We start from the raw sequence: 20,919 nt of genomic DNA, 5'->3' as shown, positions 1-20,919 counted from the left end.
TGAGAACAAAAATTCTTTTCTCGAATGATATTATCGCTTTAGCTACTTTTACAGTTTATACAAGAATGCTGTTCTGGTTTCTTGTACGTTCTTTTTCATAAGCAGTAAAATATTTCAATATACAATCCAATCATTTAATTAGTTTCATATATATTTTTTTACATATTACAATTACAGTTTGATAATTTTGTAACATTCTCTTCAGCACGAGGCCTTTTGAAAATAAATCTCGCATATTTACCACCGTTTCTCACCACGACAAGTGGTGAAATCTGGTTTGTTTACATCGTGAAATCATCTGTTACAAAATATTCTTGTACCGAAGCGCATGCGCTTGCCGTGTAGGGATATTTTTGGGGAAATTCAGGATCCACATTTGACAGTAGGAAATATCCACACCATGGTGGTTGTTTTTCTTTTCTTCACCCCCCCCTTTCCATAAATGTGTTGTCAAAGATTTGTCAAAAAACGTGGAAAGCAAAATAAAGGCGTGCACGTTCAACGTGAAAGAAAAATTGTGCATTTTTCAATCGAAGGCTTGTGATTTTGTACAGTGAAAACGCATCATTAAAATATATGTGGTGCGCATTGTTGGAAGATATCATTATTTGTCTTTGATAAGCTTGGAGAATTCAAAAACGCAAGATTGCGAAAATAAAAGCCAACACAACAGTGTACCTCTCTGTGTCTAAGTTATGGGAAAACTTGAAGTCCTTGGATAAGTCCTTGAAATCTATTAAAAGTGACTAAAAACCATCGGATCACCATCCCGGCGCGCTACAATAGCTTCAAAACGTAGATAGCCGTCCAACAGGCGTGAAGAAAACGTGAGTTTCGTCTGCTGCGGCGCGAGTGCATCATAATTGCTCGATCGATAAATTGATTTTCCCTTATCGTTGACGTATTGCGGTGGCCGTGATTATATGCGGCGGCATCAGAAGAAGCTTCAAAAATAAATGATTCCATCAAGGAAAAGCAATCTCGTGCTGCAACATTAATGCGACCGCAGACAGTATGGCGCGTTCCAGTTGCTGCCGTACGGTACAATACATCGTGTGAGTTTATTTGAGCGTTTACCGTCCAGTGATTTGGTTTGTCGAACTCCAGTACAATCGGCGGGTGTTAATGTGCGGTAGCGTGAAGTTGTTGCAAGTTCGAAATCACGTGCCGATTGTGGAAGCTTTTTGTCACCCGACCGGTGATAACAAGTGATGATCGTTTTCTTCCCTGCTGTACAACTAGTAGTAGAACACCAATCATAATCAATGTTTCAGGTAAGTTTATTTTTTTCTTATTTTGTTAAAAGTTGTAAAGAACAGTTTACAGGTTTAATTACGTTCACTAAACAAAGATCACCAAACAAATGTGTGAAATCACTTTGTATCTTTTTGGTTTTGGTTTATCGGCTCTTGTTTTCAGCAAATGTTCAAGCGATAAATTTTATATAATGACTCAACACAATAAGCTGCTTTAAAGTCTGCACAATGATATATTTTTAATTTTTTATTCTTCAGGAAGAACGGCCTGGCCGTATTGATTACTAACTTACAAATAAAATATAAACTCTTCCTCGGTGCTCGGTTGTATCGTTGCGCGTTATTCCTTATCTTCCAAAGTCAGGGTCGTAGCAAGGGTCTTATCGTCAGCCGGCATCATATCGGCTGTTCTGTTGCTATGTGTTCCCTAGTCCATGCGCAAGGTCCTGATCGTAGCTGGGGTCTTGATCGCTTTCCTTCTGCCTTTTTGCTTGGTTTGTTGGTTCGTTGCGTCTGTCGGTGCATCTTCTTCCATGTACCAAGCCCTTCATACATCGTACTCATTTATACATTCTTTCATTCATCCATCCATGCATTCATCATTCATACAAGCGAGGTGCAACACATATAAGACAGATATTTTTTTTTAAATATTCATAAAAAATAATATTTTTTTATTAGTCATAAAAAATAATATCTTTAAGCCAATTAAATAAACAAATGTGATACTAGAACATGTAGAACATACAGAAATAATACCAAGAAAAAAGGAGCAAGAGAAGACATTCTCTCTCTCTCTCTCTCTCTTGTTAGCTTTAATGACCATTAAGGTCACCCCAGTCATTTCTGGCTTACTAGACTTATTTTTACCGCGTAACCGGATAATCAGTCCTTGCTACAGGACGATCGTCCGGATGGGATTTGATTCCCGGTCCTGCCGTGTGGACCGGCGCCGTTTATCACATACAACACGGGCCCATAAGGTGTGTAGAGGATCATAAGGTGTGTAGAAGGTATGAAGGAAACGGGAAGGAACGTAAAAATGAAGGTATGAAAGAAGAAATGATGCATCGGCAGAGGCAGTAATAAACACGTGATGATGAAAATTTTACGAGTGTGTGCCAATCAACTGAATTCGAGTTTTATAAAGTGGTAGCTTATGAGAATTAATTCTAGAATCTTATTTTCGATTCTAGAACTAGTCAAATATTCTTATGTTGGGCATAATATACTATAGTAGAGTGGTCTTAAGCAGCTTGATTCCTTCCCTAAGGTCGCGAATAGACGACACATTACTAAGGAGGACATTGGAAAGTGTAGTTGAAAGAAAAAGGAAAACAAAAATGTGAAAAGGAAACAAAAGAACATTCATCAGAGCGTGATCGAAGAAAATTAAGTTAACATTATTAAGCAAAGACATCAAGGTAATGCTGAAGTATTAGGCAAAAAATGACCTGGGACACCAAGTTTTGTCAGTCATGCCAATAATAGCCTATTTTAAATATCTTCGATTTGACGAGTCTAGTTGAGATTCGATTCAGTGTGTTAAACCATACTTCAAATCTCGTTGTGTTGCGTATACCATGTGATGTATACTTTTATTTGAACAATTTCTTAGTAAAATTAGAAGGAGGAGGTTAAGTGGACGAAAGGGATACTTTTTGACCATATATTTTTTTGAATAAGGAAAGATTAAGGAAAATGGTAAAAAAATGTCAATCTATCATCAGTAAGGGAAACTCAGTATGTGAGTACACTCACGCAACGAGATTATAAGTTACACCCTGCATATTATTGTTTTATTTAAACTTTTAAACTAAAAAAAAGACACTTCAAACCATTCACCGAATCATACTTATTGTTAGCGAACATGATGATTCTATTTTAATAAACCAAGATGTATCTTCACCTTTTTTAACCGACCACCCCTTGCAGTCGGGTGCTGATTTATGAGTCACCGCGTGCCGATTGATGGGTCCCACACGTTTAAGACTAAAGCCGACCGTTGAGTGCTTCCCTGGTGCAGCTTACGCGTGAAAATTACCTGCCCAATAATCCTGATTGATAAATGTGACACCCGACAACACCCTTCCCATCCATTCCCATCCTTCCCCGTACCGGGCACATCTTTGTCTTCATTCTGTCGCGAAATTAAATAATGCAAGAATGACTAATCGCGTTTCATAATTCTCGCACCGTGGTTGAGGGTTTGGGAATTTATTTTGTTTTTTTTTTCTTCTTTTTTCGTTGGGACCACCCAACAACAAAGCGTTTGACACGGAAGAAAAAGGAAAGTGCTCACCCCAAGCGAAAAAGTCGGCGCTGAATTATTCAGCGAATGCGACAGCCGGGTGTTTGAGTAATCCCGCGATGATCAGTCGTGGCATGACTTGTTCACCTGGTGGAAACTTTTAGCCGGCATTACTTTTTTTTTGCTTTTTTTTATTCTTCACGCGATGTTGTTTTGCTGGCCGAAAGGCGAGAAGCTGTCTGTAATTCGGTGTATGTGTGTGTATGTGTTTTGGAGTGAGTTTCCGCATTCCCGGAATGTAAGGCAGGCTCGGGGACGCTGCTTTGCATTTTGATTAGTCGTCCGCTTTACCAGCGGACAAATCCAACGTGTCGCGGCAGGTCGAAGGGATAAAAATCTTAGGATGGGTTCACATAAATTATGCAACAGTTGTCCCGGTTACGCTGCTCAATTTGTTCGCCCGGCACGGAAAAGCAATCATTCGATGGATGATTATTTGAAGGTGGAAATAATCGAAAATAAGATTACGGAAGAGCTTCGATGGACGATCAGGGCAGCGGAATTTTGGGCTGGAAGCGGAAAGGGAAGGGCTGTAATGAAATAAAGGCAACACAACAGTAAAAAGGGCACTGTGTTGTGAATCTTGTTCGATTAGTTAACTGTGCAAATATTTACCTAGCCTAACGATGGATAGCTTAGAAAAGTAAAAAGAATCATAGAATATCGTTATAACACTGCGTGGTGAATTATTTTATCAGGTGGAATGAATTTTTAAGTTTCTTCTTGTCTTATTTTGTGCTACAATCGCTTTGAGATTAGTTCACGATCAAGCGGCATCGTCTGGCATTTGAATGTTCCGATCCTTCATGTGTACCTATCAACTCCATCTCAGTTTGCATCCTCTGTAGTTGTGTATGACCAAAATAGACTTTACAGACTGGATCGTCTGGTGCTGTTCGAATGACATGACCGACCTAACGAGTCTTATTCGCTGTACCATAGTGAGGCAGCACCCTAGCGCGTATCTCAACAACATTGTTGTTGTTGGTGTTTTGTATGCAACCTTTTATGAAGAAATTTGGAACAACTTCGAATGTATGATCACTTATCTGTATCAGTTACCTCTGCGTAAATCAGGATAAGTTAGCAGGGCCGCCAGCGGTGCCGCCGTAAATTAGGCTATTCCCTCGTTAATTTCCAACCCAAGGTTTTCTGGCACATGCTCGATCCTTTGCCGGGCGTCTGCGACGTAGGAGAATCGTAAACCATGCGTATGCCAACAGAGGATGCCAGGACCTGGATTGACTTATAGAAGATGGTCGCCGAATTTTCTATCTCTGCGTCACGGATGATTTTCTAGCGACAGGCTTTTCTTCAGCCTAGATCATCTCCTTGGCGAAGACCCATTTTTTCAACTGGGAGAGAAAGTACCTTCAAAAAGCACCCACCTCAAAAGCCGCCCTACGCTTACAAGCCAAACCCTCCGAGATGACGAAACTATTCCTAGTCCTGTTCCGTATCTTGCCGATGCTCTGATGTGCGTAGTACTCCATGCAAGATCGTATGTCAAGGCTGCATCTGCGTTGTCCTTCCAAGTTATCTCCGCCGCTGCTGCTTTGTGTCTTCATTCCGCTGCTGCTTCTATAATCCGCCCATCCGTTGCCGCTATTTCTTGGTGGGTGTTAGCTCCTGCCGCTGCTTTTCTTTCCTGCTGCTGCGGAGAAATCATTTTCTTCGTGTTTACGACTTACGCAAGACATATTGTCCGGGATAACTCTCCTCGTCTTCATCCCAGGCGATCTTTGCTGCTCCGCTCCGGCTGTCCACGGTTGTTACCAGCGTTCCATGATCTTCTCTCGATGTCGCTTCCGTATGCCTGATGCTGAACGTCCCCTCGCTACCTTATCGTCGTGGCGTTGATGATGCTCGCAACCACGTAACCGGCGTCGTAGGAGACAGTTTGGAAGGCGCTGTCTACTCGAAGAACTGTGGTTCGATGAGTGTCCTTCCCCACGAAGGTGTCGCTTAACGGACATTGCTGTTCCCAACGTTAACCAGGGGTCTTTGAGCGTCTCCGTGGAAAAGATCGTGTGTTCCCCTCCTCGTAGTTGACTTATTTACAAGCAAGCAAGAGCCACACCACCCATTCAACGTTCGACCGTCTCCAGGCTCCTCGCAGCAAGGGCGCAGATTTCCTGTGGGTCCCTTCCGATAAGGGTGAAAGCCACGTCGTCGGCAAACCCTATAATGTCCGCACTCGTCCCCAACAGCTCCGAATGGAATAGGTCATCGTACATGAAGTTCCATAGTGTTGGTCCTAAAACCGAACCCTGGGAACTGTTAGTGAGACCATTCGTTCATCCGTCTCGTAATAAAGCGTGCGATTCCTGAAATAGTTTCGCAGCAGCGCCTAGAGGAACGGTGGTGTGTTTCTTCGCCTTGGTGGTAGGAAAGGGTCCTGCGAATTTTCCATCCACCATCTAACCTAACATATGCCGTTGGTCATTAGCATTCGTACAACTCTACAATCTAAATTGTTTGTTTTTTGTTTTTACAATATTTACAGACATGCCGCCTCTGGAATCTCAGTATTGCAAGCGTGCTAGCGTTAACACTGTCCAATGTGTTCCTTACGGTGCGGTTGCTGCACAGCGGAGACTGCAACCAGTACAGCAGCAGTGTGGACGACGGCGTCTCAATGGTACCGCGCGCCCCAATTCTGACGCCTGCCACCTGCTTGGAGTACGTGCTGGCCGAAAGTCTCGCCAACAGTACGGATAAAGCCGTCTTCTCCGGGCTGGATCTTCGGCTGGGACGCTGGGATACACGCCGTCTGTACAAGGTCTTTGACTTTGCTGTGGTAGGCGAACGATTTCCGGAGCTCTCCGACACTTACAGCGTGTGTCTAGCGACGCAGAGCTCGCTGGAGAAGATCTACTCGCTCGTCCAGGTGTCTCACCATTGGTCCGGACCTATCTCGACCGCGATCTTCGCAGCCGGCAATGATGAGCTGTATCTGTTGCAGATTTATCTCTCCTATTTACGGGCCTGCTTTCGACCGATCCGGGAGCGGGTTAGTTTTCATCTGGTGCTGCCAAAGGAGCGTGCTCCAACGCATCTGAAGAGTGTACACGTAAGCGATTTCACCAAGTTCGATTGTGCCAAACCGGAAGCGACACTGAACGATTTGCTCAAGCTGCGCAAACCGGACACGAGCAAGTGGCGTATCAAGAATCCGTACCCCCAGAACCATCTGCGCAACGTCGCCCGAAAGGGTTGCCAGTGCAGTCACGTGTTTCTAACCGACGTTGATATTGTGCCGAGCGTTAACTTTGCCGAGCAGCTGGACAAGTTTCTGCGAAAGCAGAAACCACACCATCTGACGGCGTTCGTTGTGCCGACGTACGAGCTGGACGAGCGGGTACGGTTCCCGCGCAACAAGACTGACCTCATACGGCTGGCGAACAAAGGCCTGGCGCGACCGTTCCATCACAAGGTGTTTATCTACAACCAATTTGCGACAAATTTTTCTCGGTAAGTGAAATTAAGCTTATGTGCGTGTTGGTTAAATATTTGAAATCTTTATTACGTTTAAAGGCCAGAATTCACATAATCTCTTCTGTTTGATGATCAGTGATTCGGTGAGTTTCCAGTAACATTCTCCAATAGACGATTGTCGTCATAATTATTGGCCTAGAGACAATTGCCTATTAGTTTGGTTTTAATCGATGTTTGGTCACCTACGCCAGATGTAAATATCGGATAGAAATACTCCAAAATCGAATGTCGACATTTTGAAACATCTTCCAATAAATAAGTGAGAAAATAATCTTGAATTAAATTAATTTAATTTTAACAAAGACAATTATAGTAAGTATTAGATTTATTGTTTTGATGAAATCGATGATAAAGGCAAGTTCTTTAAATCTATTGACGATGTTTCAAAACAACGGACCATGAAGAAAGCTCGTCGCCGGATACTGCTGACTAATGTGATACAAACAACGGCTGTTGCTAACAGTACCGTAGATCATTAACAATGCACCAATAATTTGAATGAAAACAAACTTATTTCAACAAATTCGCATTAAAATACTTTAATTTATAAATTTTGATAAATTTCCCAAAAAAAGCTAAGGCTTTAGTCTTCAAAGATTTTCAAATTTGTAGATTTTTTTTATTATTTTTTAGTTTTTTTTTCATTTAAAGCATAATTTGAGTGAAAGGAAACTAATTTCAACAAATTCGCATTAAAATAAATTAATTTCTAATATTTTGCAAAATTATTCAAAAAAAGCCAAGGCTATAGCCTTAGAAAATTTTCAAAGTTTTAGATTTTTTTTATTTTTTTATGATTTTTTATTCTTTTATTTGTTTAAAGCATTATTTGAGTAAAAGAAGCTTATTTCAACCAATTGGCATTGAAATAAATCCTCTTATAAAATTTTTCAAAATTACTCAAAAAAAAGCTAAGGCTGTAGCCTTAGGAGATTGGAAAATTTATAAATGTTGTTTTTTTTGAAAACTTGACGTCGAGATGAGATTTTTTTCGAATTACAGCCATTGTTCGGTTTTAAAAATAGGCCTCCATTACAGAAAACTGTCATGGCGTCAAGTCGCGCTTCGAATAGTGATTTTTCTCTGAAAATACACGTACAGCGGCATTTCGCAATTTTTTTATATGGAGTTTCGCAAAATATTTATGAATCGCGTTCGCAAACGTGACAATTGCTAAGCGTTTAATGACGGGGTAAAAGTAAAAACAAAAAAAATATTCCAGAATATTCTGTGTTGATGATTCATATGTTGGAAGTCGTTTTGGTCAACGAATCGTTCTCTATTCCTGAGAAGTTACTGGACAAAACGCCTAATTCGTTCAAACGCAAAAGTCGCCTTTTCTATAACGTACCCCAAGAACTCATGGTTTTATTAAACCGACAAGCTAGTGTTGATCGCGATATCAATCAGCCAAACCACACTGCCATCTACCATAACTAGCGCTGGATTTATAGAGCGCCGGTTTAGGGCAAGCTGGCACTCATAAAACCTGCAAGAAGTAAATTGATTTTACTATCTCCTGACAAGTGCTCCGGTTTTACGAGCGCTTACCGTTACGGACTTGGCCAGCCAGCTACCGTACCTCGCTTATTACGGGATCGGTGTCCCGCCGACTACCCGCAATGGTGCAAATGACTGTTTATTCATTTATTTCGTGTAACAATCACTTCGCTTCGATTTTCACGATCGACGGTGCGTAATGCGAGGCACAAGATTTATTATTGCAAGGGCCATTTGCACTATAGCGTTATTTATCATCGCTTCTGATGCAATCATTAATTCTATAGGTATGTGAAGTTGTGTAAGGGGTGACTTGTTCGCGTGACGTATGTACTTTCGTATGTATGTAGTTGGGTAAACCGAACCATACGAACGGCACTGGAAGGTGGACGTACAGCTCCTAGTACCAATTGCAAATGGAATGGTGATCGGTTAGAGAAGATGAATCTGACGGTAACGGACCTGTCCACAAATGTGGCCAACCGGCCACGGTAGTCAGCGGACGTTACGAGAGCGCCATAAAATGGCAGCCATCCGAACTGGTAAGAGATGGGTAATAAAACATGCTGATGGTTGCAATCGTAGTAAAAGTGAGAAACCCGTATACGTGTGACTGTGGCATTCATCAGTTGAGCCGGGTAATGCCATCGACGCGGCGTATGGTTGGATCAGGACGAAAAAGGATTTAATTTTGCTTATTACGTGTCTGGCGGACGGTCGACGGCATGTACGACCGGCCATCGGTATTGGGATGTAATTGATTGTCTTCTGTGTAACATTAGATGAATGCTTTACTCGAAGTGGTAATGTGTGATTTCTAATGACATCTACATAAATGTTGACGGACTAAGATGAAGCACATTCAGTGATTGTGAGTGATTTTTTAAGGGTTTTTTTTCTATTATTCAAAACAGTTTTATTGTTATTTAAAATATCGTAAAAAATATCTTATCTAACTAGAGCAATAATAATTAACGATACAAAATGTAAAGCGTTTCCGAAAGAGAAACTTTTCGATTTTAGTTCGATCGTTTGGCAGGTTTATAAACCTCTGCCACCATTAAACAATTAAACCATTAAACAAACCTTCTGCTGGTGTGTCAACGTAGTCCATGGTCACTAGCGGTGGAGGAAGACAAAACGCGATACGATAATATCTTCATATCTCGCTTGACGCCAGTGTGACCATTTGCAAGCGAAAAATGGCAGTCGAAGTAGCGAGACTTGCGCTTTTGTCCGTTATGGTTCAAAGTAGGGACGGTTTTTTTTGTTGGGTTTTTCTCCTTCGTAAGATAATTTATATCCTTCGATGTGTTGGCATGGTTCTGGACGGTACACTCACTCAGAACACCTATTTCTTCAATATGGCATCTTCTTCCGACCCTGGTTGATGCTTTATGCGATGCTCATCGGTTTCGTTTTGCGGTTTATTCCTGGTACCGGCGATGGAAGTGGCGCTGTTTGTGATGCTGCGAAAAATCCGAACCGTTACTTGTGCCCCCTTCAAATAAGTTCTCTAATTTAAGGGGCTCGTAAAAGATGAGATGTTCTGATTTTCATGCGCCCGTCGCCCGTAATGCTGCGAGACTTAACACATGGGACCACAAACAAACAAAAGGGAGGACCAGGAGGCGGGGGGGGGGTGGGGGGTCGGTTAAGGAGGGTTTCGGGTTTGTTTTTTTTTTGTTTCCTTGTCCGGTTCAACATTCTGAAGATGTTTGGAGCCACCCATCCCCTTACGACAAGCTACGAAAGCAATAAGTCGTACGGGTAATGGTGCGAGAAAAGTGTACCCGTAGACGTAGACTTTGGAAGGGAAAATCATTCTTAACCCTCCGCAAAATTTTAATACCTCCACCATAACGAGCTGTTCGAACAATGGGATTTTTACAACATCGATCGCATAATTTTAACCTCCTACCTCGCTACGGGATGTTGTTTCGTGCCTTTTTGCGATGGAACTTTTTTGAACGCTGCAAAATGGCAACGCAAAACACTTTATGCTGAGTAGCAAAAGGAGCAGCTTTCGTACGTAACCTAACGGGCAACCAGCAGCGGATCGACAGTAATTGCACGGTTGGGTTTTTTTTTACGATCGGTTAGGAAGTTTTAATCGGTTAATGATCGATGAACTAGGCTTATGAAGCGATGACGTCCTTATTTTATGTGCTGTATAGTTAACGCAAACGTTCATATCTGCCATTTTATTTTAACCTGTTTCTTTTTCTTTTTGCTTTGCTTTCACAGGTGGCAGGCAGACGTTACCGAAAGCGACGAAACGAAGGTGTCGCACAATGTGACGAACTTTGAGTTTCTTTATGAACCGTTTTATGTTGCACCCGACACGGTACCGCCGCATGATGAGCGTTTCCTTGGTTATGGTTACACGCGCAATACGCAGGTAAGTGTGCTGATTTGGTTGGGAATGCTATTAATATGATTTTTTTTTGTCGAAGACTAAATGGGCCCATTTCAGCATAAAAACTGTGGGGAGTAAATGAAGACTTTATATGAAATATTTTCATCATTTCGCTACATCTTCTCTTTTGTGTTGTTTCCTATCAATTTTCGCATGAAATTTTTGTACTGTTTATTATTTACTGTAAAAAAATACTTTTTTATAAAAAAAATGTATTGAAAATCTTCTGCTGCAAAAAAAAAACTTTAAAGTCGTTTTAAGGCCATCGCCACTGGACGAAAACTTAGGTGAAACAAAAAAAAAGTAAGCAATGCAAACTTGCAATAACATCAAAAACTGTGCACTCAGATCCAATAATCGGATTGTGCTTTAAGGCATGGCCGTGCCATCCTCCATCCAAAAGCGGCCCATCCACCGCCATCCGTACGGAACGCTAAAAAAATTAATTGTTGTCCGCGGCAGAAGTACCAGCGGCAGTGTTAGAAACTTTTTTTTTTTGCTTTCTTTCATGTTCCCAACACGAACCGTCGTTTCAAACATCAACCGGTTCATTGAATTCTGGAGAAAATTTTCCATCCATCGGCATAAATCATCTTGCTCGCAGCAGCAGCACCAGCAACGACTTGGCAACTTAAGCCAAGAACTTCCGATGTCCGGCACAACGTTCCAAATGCTTCGGAAACTTCTCCTCAACCCTCATGGGAAACTGGGAAAGATAATCCGTCTGGTACGCACCGTTTGGAAATTAAAAGTTCCTTTTGAAGGCCCGTGCAGGCTTTTTCTGCAGGCAGTTTTTCTCAATTTCCCTCCCAATGCCAAAAAATATGGCACGCATTGCTGTGGGGCAACATCTCTTCTCTCTCTCTCTCTCTCTCTCTCTCTCACACACACACCTTTCCTAGTGTTAACTCAGTGATTTTGTGTTCCGCGAATTCTGGTCCACGACCGTGTGGCTGCGATAATGGTTGGCCAGCTGCTTGAGCAAGACAAATCGCCATACTTGCGTGCGTTTTTCACCGCGTGAAGGCTACTCGCCTCGCGCGCTTCGGTTGCACACTTTCGACGATTGCAAATTGGCTATGGAAATTAGTTTCACGCCTGGATGAAGCTGCATACGCTGGATGTGCCATTTTCTTTTTTTTTTTTGGCTTCCCAAGCACTGCATCATCGCTACTCGAAGTGCACCGGGAACCGGGGCTGGGTGCGGTTGATGGGAGGGCATGATTTTAGTTCGTATTTTAGCTTTCGTTCGAAAATCCTAGCCACGGACAAAACTCTGCGGGTAAGCACCTCTTCAGGGAGAAGTGCTGCTAGTGTTCTGGTCGCTAAATCTGTACGCCAGGAAGTATTCGGTGCGCCAGCCGCAGACAAACGTCGGAGATTTGCGCGAGCGAAACAAATTCAACGACGGTGTAGTTTATGGTCGCCCGAAGCCATGAAGAGTGGCTCTGTTTTTATTTCATTTTTCGCTGATACTCTGGGTTTGGGTTTTTATTTTCGGTTAATTACGTTGCTGGCATGGATGTGCATTACGCCATTTGCGAATTTTGTGTTACACGTTTTGTGCCAGATTCATGGAAAATACTTCACTTTTTCCGCTTATTCTGGCCGGCTGAAATGCATGTCGTTGCATCAGTATGAGTTTATAATTTTCATTACCATGCAAATATGATTTTTTTTTTTACTTGCTGACTGTTGATGAAATAAGTTGTCATAATGTAACGGATGACGGGAGCGCACTGCTCTAGTGCAACGTTGACGATGAACGTCATTTTCTGGAATAAGGTACCACAACATGCTGCACAATTTTCTACTGAAAAAGGTACTGAAAAAGGGATAAAACGGAAAAGTTTGAATATATAATTTTACTGCACATTCCATGTTGTTGGACAATTGCGCTGTAACATACTGTATTTAAGTATTGTTTGTTGTTACTCTAAAAAGGGGCAAGGGCGGTGTTTTGAATAAACTTTAACAATGACACACACTATTAAATTACAAGACGACTCGGTAAACCTGTCTAGACTCCTCAAAAAGGTGATATGGTGTATTTACTAAAAACGTGAAAAGTCCTCCAACTTCTTGGATCTGAAAAGCTGTCTGCCTGTGGGATATTCAATAACAAAGCCTATTAAGGCAGTCGCTGATGGGATTCTGGTAAAAAATTATATGGTCCTAGTTCTAACATGTGCTTCTTAGACACGGACCGTGTATAAAGTAGAGATGAGAATAACAACTCTTTTTAGTGAGTCAACTCAGAGTGAATGAGTCGTTATTAGGAGTCAGCTCGTTTAACGACTCATTTCGGAGTCGTAGAATTTTCGGATTTTTAGAATTTTTTAATTTTTTTCTTATTTTTTATGCTTTCTTCTATTTAAAGCATTATTTGAGTGAAAACAAACTTTTTTGAACCAATTGGCATTAAAATAAATTAATTTGAATTTTTTTGCAATATTTCTCAAAAAAATGGCAAGGGGTAAGCCTTATGAAATTTTCAAGTTGAAAATGTTTTTAATTTTTTTTCTGATTTTTTATTCTTTTTTTAATTTCAAGCATTATTTGAGTGAAAAGAAACTTATTCCAACCAATTCGCATCAAAATAAATCAACTTTTAAAATGTTACTAAATTTCCGAAAAAAAGCTATTGCTATAGCCTTAGGAAATTTTCAAGTTTTTAGTTTTTTTTTTCTATAGAGAGCGAGCAGTATATTCATTTTGCTAGTTTGCTATCTCACTCTTATTCACTTTGCACATCTCTAGTATAAAGTTGACAAAACGATTTTAGTCGGGTTCAAAAGGAAAATGTTGTGAAGGCGGTTTGATCCCGAATTTATGGAAAAAACATTGGTGGAGTCGCTACAACGACAAACTCTTCACGCCTAGATCCTATAGGTTGATCACGTCATTAGAATGACACTGGACAATTCATTCCCTAAAGTCTTTTAAGGTGATTCAAACCATTCTGGAATTTGATTTGGATGAAACTCAAATGGCAAATTGATGGCAATATCAGATTTTTATTGTAGTGTTATAGATAAAATAGTTAAAAACACAGTCCTTATATTTCTGGATGTGTTTCCTGTTCTTTTGGTGTTCCTCAAGGCACTCCCTCCCCTCGTGTTTGCTCTGTTTGTTAATAATATTTTTAATGTTTTACCTTCTGCTGAATATGTTCTTTATTCTGTTGACATCAAAATATTTCATACTATCTCTTCCTGTGATGACTGTCATTGTCTTCAGTATCATCTTAACTCCATTTCGGACTGGTGGTCGTCGAATTTTATTTCCTGATGTCCTTATAAACCTTCTAAAATTTCTTTCACTCATTTAGGTAATCCTATTTCGTATTGTAGTTTGGTACGCTTTTTATTGTAGTACGCTTCTGTTGTTTGGAGACCCTCTAATCGATCATTATTCTAGCAGTAATTATTAAGCCTAATGGTTTTAATAAATAAGTAAATATGAAAATGACATAAAAGGAGTGGAGAAATAAGAAAATTTAAAGATTTATCATTGAAAGACAATTTTAGAGTCAAATGTAAAATACACATGTAAAATTCATGTCATGGAAACATTTCTTCCCAAAGACTATTTTAACCACACCGACATACAGCAAATGTTGGTGCAATTGAATTGTTGTTTTGCCGATTTTACCACCCCGACGGTCGTTTCGATCAAGCAAAGTTTATTTGATTTTACCCAACTTCCAATCAGCTTACATGAATAATTTAAAAATCCAATTATTATTTCACCGCTTACCAGAGATCGGCCAGATCCCCATATCTCCAATATTCCATGAAATCCTGCCCACCAACACACGCCTTGACGGCTTGACCTTTTTTTTATCGAGTTCGATAATTTTCCGATAATACAACCAGCCAGGAACGTGGGTTTTCGCAGGTCGCTGCTGGGATTGTTACCATAAAGTGACTGCCTTAAAAATGTCCCATGCACGAAGAACATCCCGTCTCGTTTTGCGCTGTGAAGCAAAAAGTGGAAAGGACAGCATAAAAACCAGACTCCGGACCAGCAAAACAAGAGCTCCCGAAAACCCAACCATTCCCGTATCGGTGAATACTGATGATCTTTTTTAGTGGAGGTAAGATTCTTACCCCTTTTTGTTCGCCGTACTTCAGTGCGGGACCGAAATCGGTAGCATTTTTGGTTCATTTTTTGCAACTTAGATTAAACTTGCACGCAAGACGGCAGGGTAAAATAGTCGTTGACTTTTCCTCCCGTGGTGAAGTTTTTTTTTTTATTTTTCCCCATAGCTTCGTGCGGGATGTCACAGGATGTACGAAAGAGTGTGTTCGAGTGTGATTTGCTCCTTACACTGGAGACATTTAACTAGCGCGTGTTTGGAATTGATAAAAACTATATTAAAACCATTGCTGGAGCTTTAGGCCGAACCGTTTGCCCTTCGCAACCGTTATCACCATCCATTCTAGTGCGTTTCGTTCTTAAATTTCACCAAATAGCACTTTACGGCGGTGCGTTTGAATATACCAGCAAAACAGGCGGCCGCAGTAGTGAAGTGATGAGATGGAAAGTGTTCGAGACTTTCCCGAGATCGGCCTGTTTCATAATTCGTCTATCGTCTTACGTTTTTGTTTGTTTTGTATGGCTGGCTGGTAGGGTTTCGTTACTTCTGGGGTCGTGCCAGGATTTTCCGGCTACCATCTTTGCACACTCCAAGCAGCGTAAACGTAAAAATCTGTCCCCAAAAATAAAACCTTAACCACAAACAACGGAACGTAGGCCATCGGTTGGCATCGTTTTCGTTTGCACCAATAAATATTATATGATGCAATTTCTGTCACATTATGATAGTGGTGTTGTTTGTTTTATGGGCAGAGCGTGTGCTAACGCTTTGGAATTCATGGCGTTGCTCTAAGAAATTGTTGGCTAGTGGAGATGATAGTAGCGCAGTAAGACTAATAAATTTCTGTTATATTTTTTGTGAACAATTTTGAGAACTAAAAACAAAGAATTGAATAAAGCCGGTAAGAAAAGCTTGGAAAGGAGCCGAAAAGCTAAAGGTTGAGGTGTAAAATAGCTGCGTCAGATAGTGCCATCCATCTCCTATTACGTAAAATGTCCAGTCTTTAGCCATTTTATAGTCACTTCAAACCTGGAAAACAAACCTCTCCTAAACGAACCGTTCATCTGATGGAGCAATTTTCCATTGTGTGTTTTTGGGAATACGTTTTCGTTTTGTTATTGCTTGGCCCCAAAAACGAACCCAAAACAGCCTCGGTTTGATGTACCGTGTAACGCGTAGACGTGCCGGTTTGCATCATGCATCCTTTTGTCTTATTGATTTCTCCCGTACGTTCGACGCATTCGACCCAATCGGAAGCCGTTTATCGGGCATACACGTCGTGCCCGGGTCAGGCTTTTGGTTTGTTTAGATTTGGGGTTTGTTTTACGATCCGAGGGGCGTTTTTTTTTGTTGTTGGTAACGATGGGCAGAAAGCGAAACAAAAAAAAACCTGTGTCCTTTTGTTCTAAGATGCTAAGAGATGGTAGGCTGTAGAACAAACAGTCCCGTACGGTGCAGCGTTCTTTTTTCCCGGCCCCTCTTGATCATGATGGAAACGTGACCCTTTTTGGGACGGAAAGGACACACGACCTGTCAATGAATGCTGAATGGACGCACGGAAATAGGAGCGGATGGAAGGGAGCTGGTTAGGTTTGACTGTTGTTTTATGCGCTTTACTGCCTGACATAAACGAAAAAGTAAACATTTCACTGAAATATGACTATGAGTGATGTAATTTATCGAGTAAGTATCGGGTTTGAATGACATTTTCGTGTTGCTGACGCATCGTACTATAATTTTTATTGTATGCATTGCAAGTCTTGCTTTATTTGTTGTTAATTTTCATCACGCAAGCATAGGTTTTTTTAATCCATTTTTTTATTTAATAATTTTCTTCTTCTAGTTTAGCTAAAAACAAAATAAGCACAAGGTTTTCCATTTGTGTCTAGAATCATTTATGTGTACTTGTAAATATTGAAATTGAAATTTGCGTTTTGTTTTTTCCGGTGGTTCATCTGGTGTACCCAAGCTTGAAGTCCTCTTCTGGAGAACCTTCAACAGCTTCTTAACTTATTTTTCAATAGGTTCACTGTTAATTTTCTCTCCTTAAATTTGAAAAAAAAAGTTTTGTAATGTTTATCTCATTCCCCAATGAGCGTTGCCTACTCCATTAACATGTCTGTCTGGCATCGTGTGTCTTTAGTGCGTGATCATGCGATTTATGCTGTTACTAAGCTAATCTCTCTCACATGAGATATGCATTGAAACGATGAGAACTTTGGATTTCATCCTCAAACTTACGCCTAATTTTACTGATCCATTATTTCCATAATTTTAATGATACTGTACACTATACTAGTGTTATGTTCATTATACCTACATGGGTTTTCCATGTGCCGCTATGGTGGGTCGTGTTTAAAAGGAGCAGTAGAGTTTCTCTAGAGTTGTCAGAAGATTTTTCTGAAGATTTTTCTTAGTTCGATCAACTACGCAACTCTCCTCTTACTCTATTCGATGTCAGTTACTAAGCCTGTTACTCTCTAGAGAATTGACGTATGGAGACTCAAGTTCTTCAAGGTCTCTTGATGCACAAAGCAGATCCCTCATCTATTACCTCTTTAACTGATCATCTTTCCCGTGACTCTTTGTTCCTATCGATTAGATAATATGATGATTACATTTTTGTATGTACATGTAACTTAATACGATTTCCACTATTTTGATTTTATTCGCTACTTCATTTCGTTTCCGGATTCTTTCTACCTTCCGTTTAATTTTTTCATAAAGTTTTCCTCGTCTTTTCCCTTGATTTTTATTAACTTTTATTTTTATTTTTTATTTATTATTTATTTTTACTTTTATTTTTATTCATCAAAATTTTTTATATAATTAAAAAAATTGAATTAAAAATTTACTCCAAAGTGCTGCAAACATTTCATTTTCGGTTTTCTTATTTTTTTAATCAATAAAAAAGTTTTTTGTTTTACCAAACTCTAATTATTAAAATTAGAAACAACAACAAAAAAAACAAGTTTTGCTTATTTCTCTCCGTTAATTTATTATTTAGGATTTACATTTGACGCCCCTATAGGCATTGTTCCTTCTTGTATTACTTTGTAAAGGTTTGAATCAATAAAATGTTCTTCAGATATTAGTCTTATATTGCTAACAAATTGCATACTTTCAGGGGGTTTTTGTATGCCAAAAAAAACTCAATATAATCTCGTACTAAGTATTGAATTTATGTTTTTTTATATTTTCAAGTACCTGTTAATAAAGTGCCCCACTGCACAATCACAACCGTACTGTTCCATATTGTTAATGTTTTGCATAAATAAATAAATCAATGCAATCAGCATTACTAACTACTGCCGATGTGCTTCATCGGTGCTTTATTCTTTCTTTTTTTTCCTTCTCTATACCCTGTACTTAAACCGCACTCAACTCAGCACAACCTTAATGCAATACGTTTTTTCCCCCCGTTCTTTATCGATCCCTGTTTCGCACGGTTTCCATTGCAGGTGTACGAAATGTTTGTGGCAGGCTATCAGTTCCAGGTGCTGACGCCCTTGTTCACCGTGCACTGGGGCCTACAGAACAAGAAGAGCCGGCCAGCGTGGCGCGAACGTCAGAACAACGTCAATCGCAAATACTTCGAGGTGTTCAAGCGCGAAGTGTTTGCACGCTACCACAAGGATCCGCTGCGAATGCTGCTGCCGAAGAAGTCCGCGAAACAGCAGCACGGTCCGGGTGCGGTCGGTCCGGGGTTGGTCGGTGTCGGTGCTGCGGTCGGTGTCGGGGAGAAGCATTAGTAAAGCAATAGTAGTAGATCGAGACAAATAAACGAGAAGGTTGAGTTATGGATAAACACGTTCATATCGGTTGCATTGACGAACGAGTACAAGCAAAGAAACATGTAAATTAATGCAAAAAGAAAAGGAAAACAAAACCAATCACAAATGAAGACATCACCCGACATACCCGGTACAAATGATAGGTCCACCCGTTTTGGCAGTAGAGCATGTTGATAGCTTTTCACCACTCGACTGCTAGCGTACTCGTTCGCAAGAATGTGTGTCTCACCCAACGAATGCAAGCAAAACTTTATTCCGTACGTGTAGACGAGAGTTTTAAGGCGACTACTTCAACTGTTCTCATCGCTCTCCACGTCCAATGTTATGTCTATAGTGCCACCCAGCAAAAGCAAACAAAGCAAAGTTACGAGCCGCGTTCGTTTGTTCGAGAAGCTATACACAAACCGGCACGCAGTAATTACTATCCAACATAATAATACTATGTAATTTTTTTCGTTTATGTTCATTCGTTCCAGACCGATAATAGCAAAAGTATTGGAAAGAAAAAGAACACAAAAAAAAATCAAGCTTAAGCACAGTGAACAATGATACCGTGGGTGTTGCCATGCTTCGAACCGTCGTCAGTGTTGAGCTGTATTTCACGTGCAAATGGTGCAATTTTAGGTGTTTGGTTATGAGTCACCTCGTTTAAAAAAAACACATTAGGAACTATATATATATATATATATCCTCGTACAAAGAATGCTACCACCAAGAGGTGTAACCGTCGGCTACAGGCAGCATGGGAGCACCAGCATGTTTAGATAAATTTGTATTCCAAACCATGATCTCACGCGTTGGAGAAAATCGAAGTCTTATGCTTTGTGCTAAAATGAACCTAATCCCTAGCAGACTTATTTGTTGATGTTCGTCCGTTTGTAAATAGCTATTTTGTAAGCCGTAGGAAGTGATGAAAGTAAATGCCATAAATAAATGTGACGATTTTTGAATTTTCATCCTGTCTTTCGAATGTTTCCATTGTAAGTGCATTTAGTGGATTAGATATGGTAAATGTAAGTATTGACTTGATGCAAATTTGTTCCTTTTGTTATTTATTTTGTTATATGATTACGACTTTATCAGCCACAGAGGGCTGAAGTAATTACAATTTTCGCAATGCCTTTCCTTCTTGTAATTTGCCTTATCCCGGGCATACTCGGTTGTGATTCTGGTGTTTGTGGCTATTGCTGTTTTTGTTGCTAGTGTTGTTGTGGATGGTCCGAACTCCTGTTGCTTTGTGGACTTCATCGTGTTCCTTGTTATTGTTGTATATTTGTGGAGAGTGTTTGATGTTGGAGCTAAACTTGTACCTATTAAAGGATTTTTTTTAACTGAATTCCCTCGTAAAGATATTAAAAACCTTCGATTTTTTTTTTAATATTGGTAATTTCAAATGAGTACTAACTTGAACGTTATTCTATCAGAAAGTTATTTAAAACAGAAACATTATTAACAAATTGTGCAGCATAATCTACAACGTTAGCAAGGTATGCGATCGCGCAACAAATTAGAAGCATTTTTGTGGGTTTGTAACGTCAGTCAAATGACACCGGACAACCAAACCAGAGGATGCTTCTGATCGTCACCATCAAGCAGACCATCGAACAGAAATTGATTTATCACAGGGATTCTTTAATTGGGTTTTAACCCAAATTTTATATTTGCTAATGTATGATAACCTGAATTCTTCAATTCTTTTTTAGTAATCGACACTGAGGGTGGAACTCATGTTGCCATGAATAAACATTGCTTATGATCTGTGTGGTACTCGTGCGCTTGTTCTCTCGAGAATAAAATAAAGGACTTTAGACAACTATTGGATTGACTTGAGACAAACAATTTCAAAAATAGCCTCCGAATTAGAGACGGACGATTTGATCCGAACTGGAGAAAAAAGTTCCGATATTCTACTGGGTCGATCCGATTCTTTTTTTGAAGTGAAACAGGTTCACGATACTTTAGGTTCGATTCAAGTCAAATTCAAAGATCCGACATTTTTACAGGTTACAGAGAAATCCGCGTATCTCAAATATCGACGA

General features: G+C 40.2%; 1 protein-coding gene across 1 annotated transcript; it reads left to right on the top strand.

Moving 5' to 3' along the window:
• The first annotated feature begins 81 nt into the window (after positions 1 to 81).
• LOC125769027 (beta-1,4-glucuronyltransferase 1) lies at positions 82 to 19,834 on the top strand. Its single transcript, XM_049437425.1, has 4 exons — positions 82 to 1,274; positions 6,074 to 7,041; positions 10,813 to 10,966; positions 18,548 to 19,834. The coding sequence occupies exons 1-4, from the start codon at positions 1,266 to 1,268 to the stop codon at positions 18,836 to 18,838; spliced, it is 1,422 nt and encodes a 473-aa protein (XP_049293382.1). The 5' UTR covers positions 82 to 1,265; the 3' UTR covers positions 18,839 to 19,834.
• The last annotated feature ends 1,085 nt before the right edge of the window (positions 19,835 to 20,919 follow it).

The sequence above is a fragment of the Anopheles funestus genome, chromosome 3RL (assembly GCF_943734845.2).
Source record: "Anopheles funestus chromosome 3RL, idAnoFuneDA-416_04, whole genome shotgun sequence".
NCBI classification, from domain to species: Eukaryota; Metazoa; Arthropoda; class Insecta; order Diptera; family Culicidae; genus Anopheles; species Anopheles funestus.
The sequence above is the reverse complement of the archived record's forward strand: the minus strand, read 5'-3'. Positions and strand labels throughout refer to the sequence as shown.

What these genes read in the sequence shown, in the direction of transcription:
- LOC125769027 (XM_049437425.1), top strand. An exon ending in TTTGCGACAAATTTTTCTCG is followed by an intron (nt 7,042 to 10,812) that starts GTAAGTGAAATT and finishes TTGCTTTCACAG; the next exon opens with GTGGCAGGCAGACGTTACCG. An exon ending in GTTACACGCGCAATACGCAG is followed by an intron (nt 10,967 to 18,547) that starts GTAAGTGTGCTG and finishes TTTCCATTGCAG; the next exon opens with GTGTACGAAATGTTTGTGGC.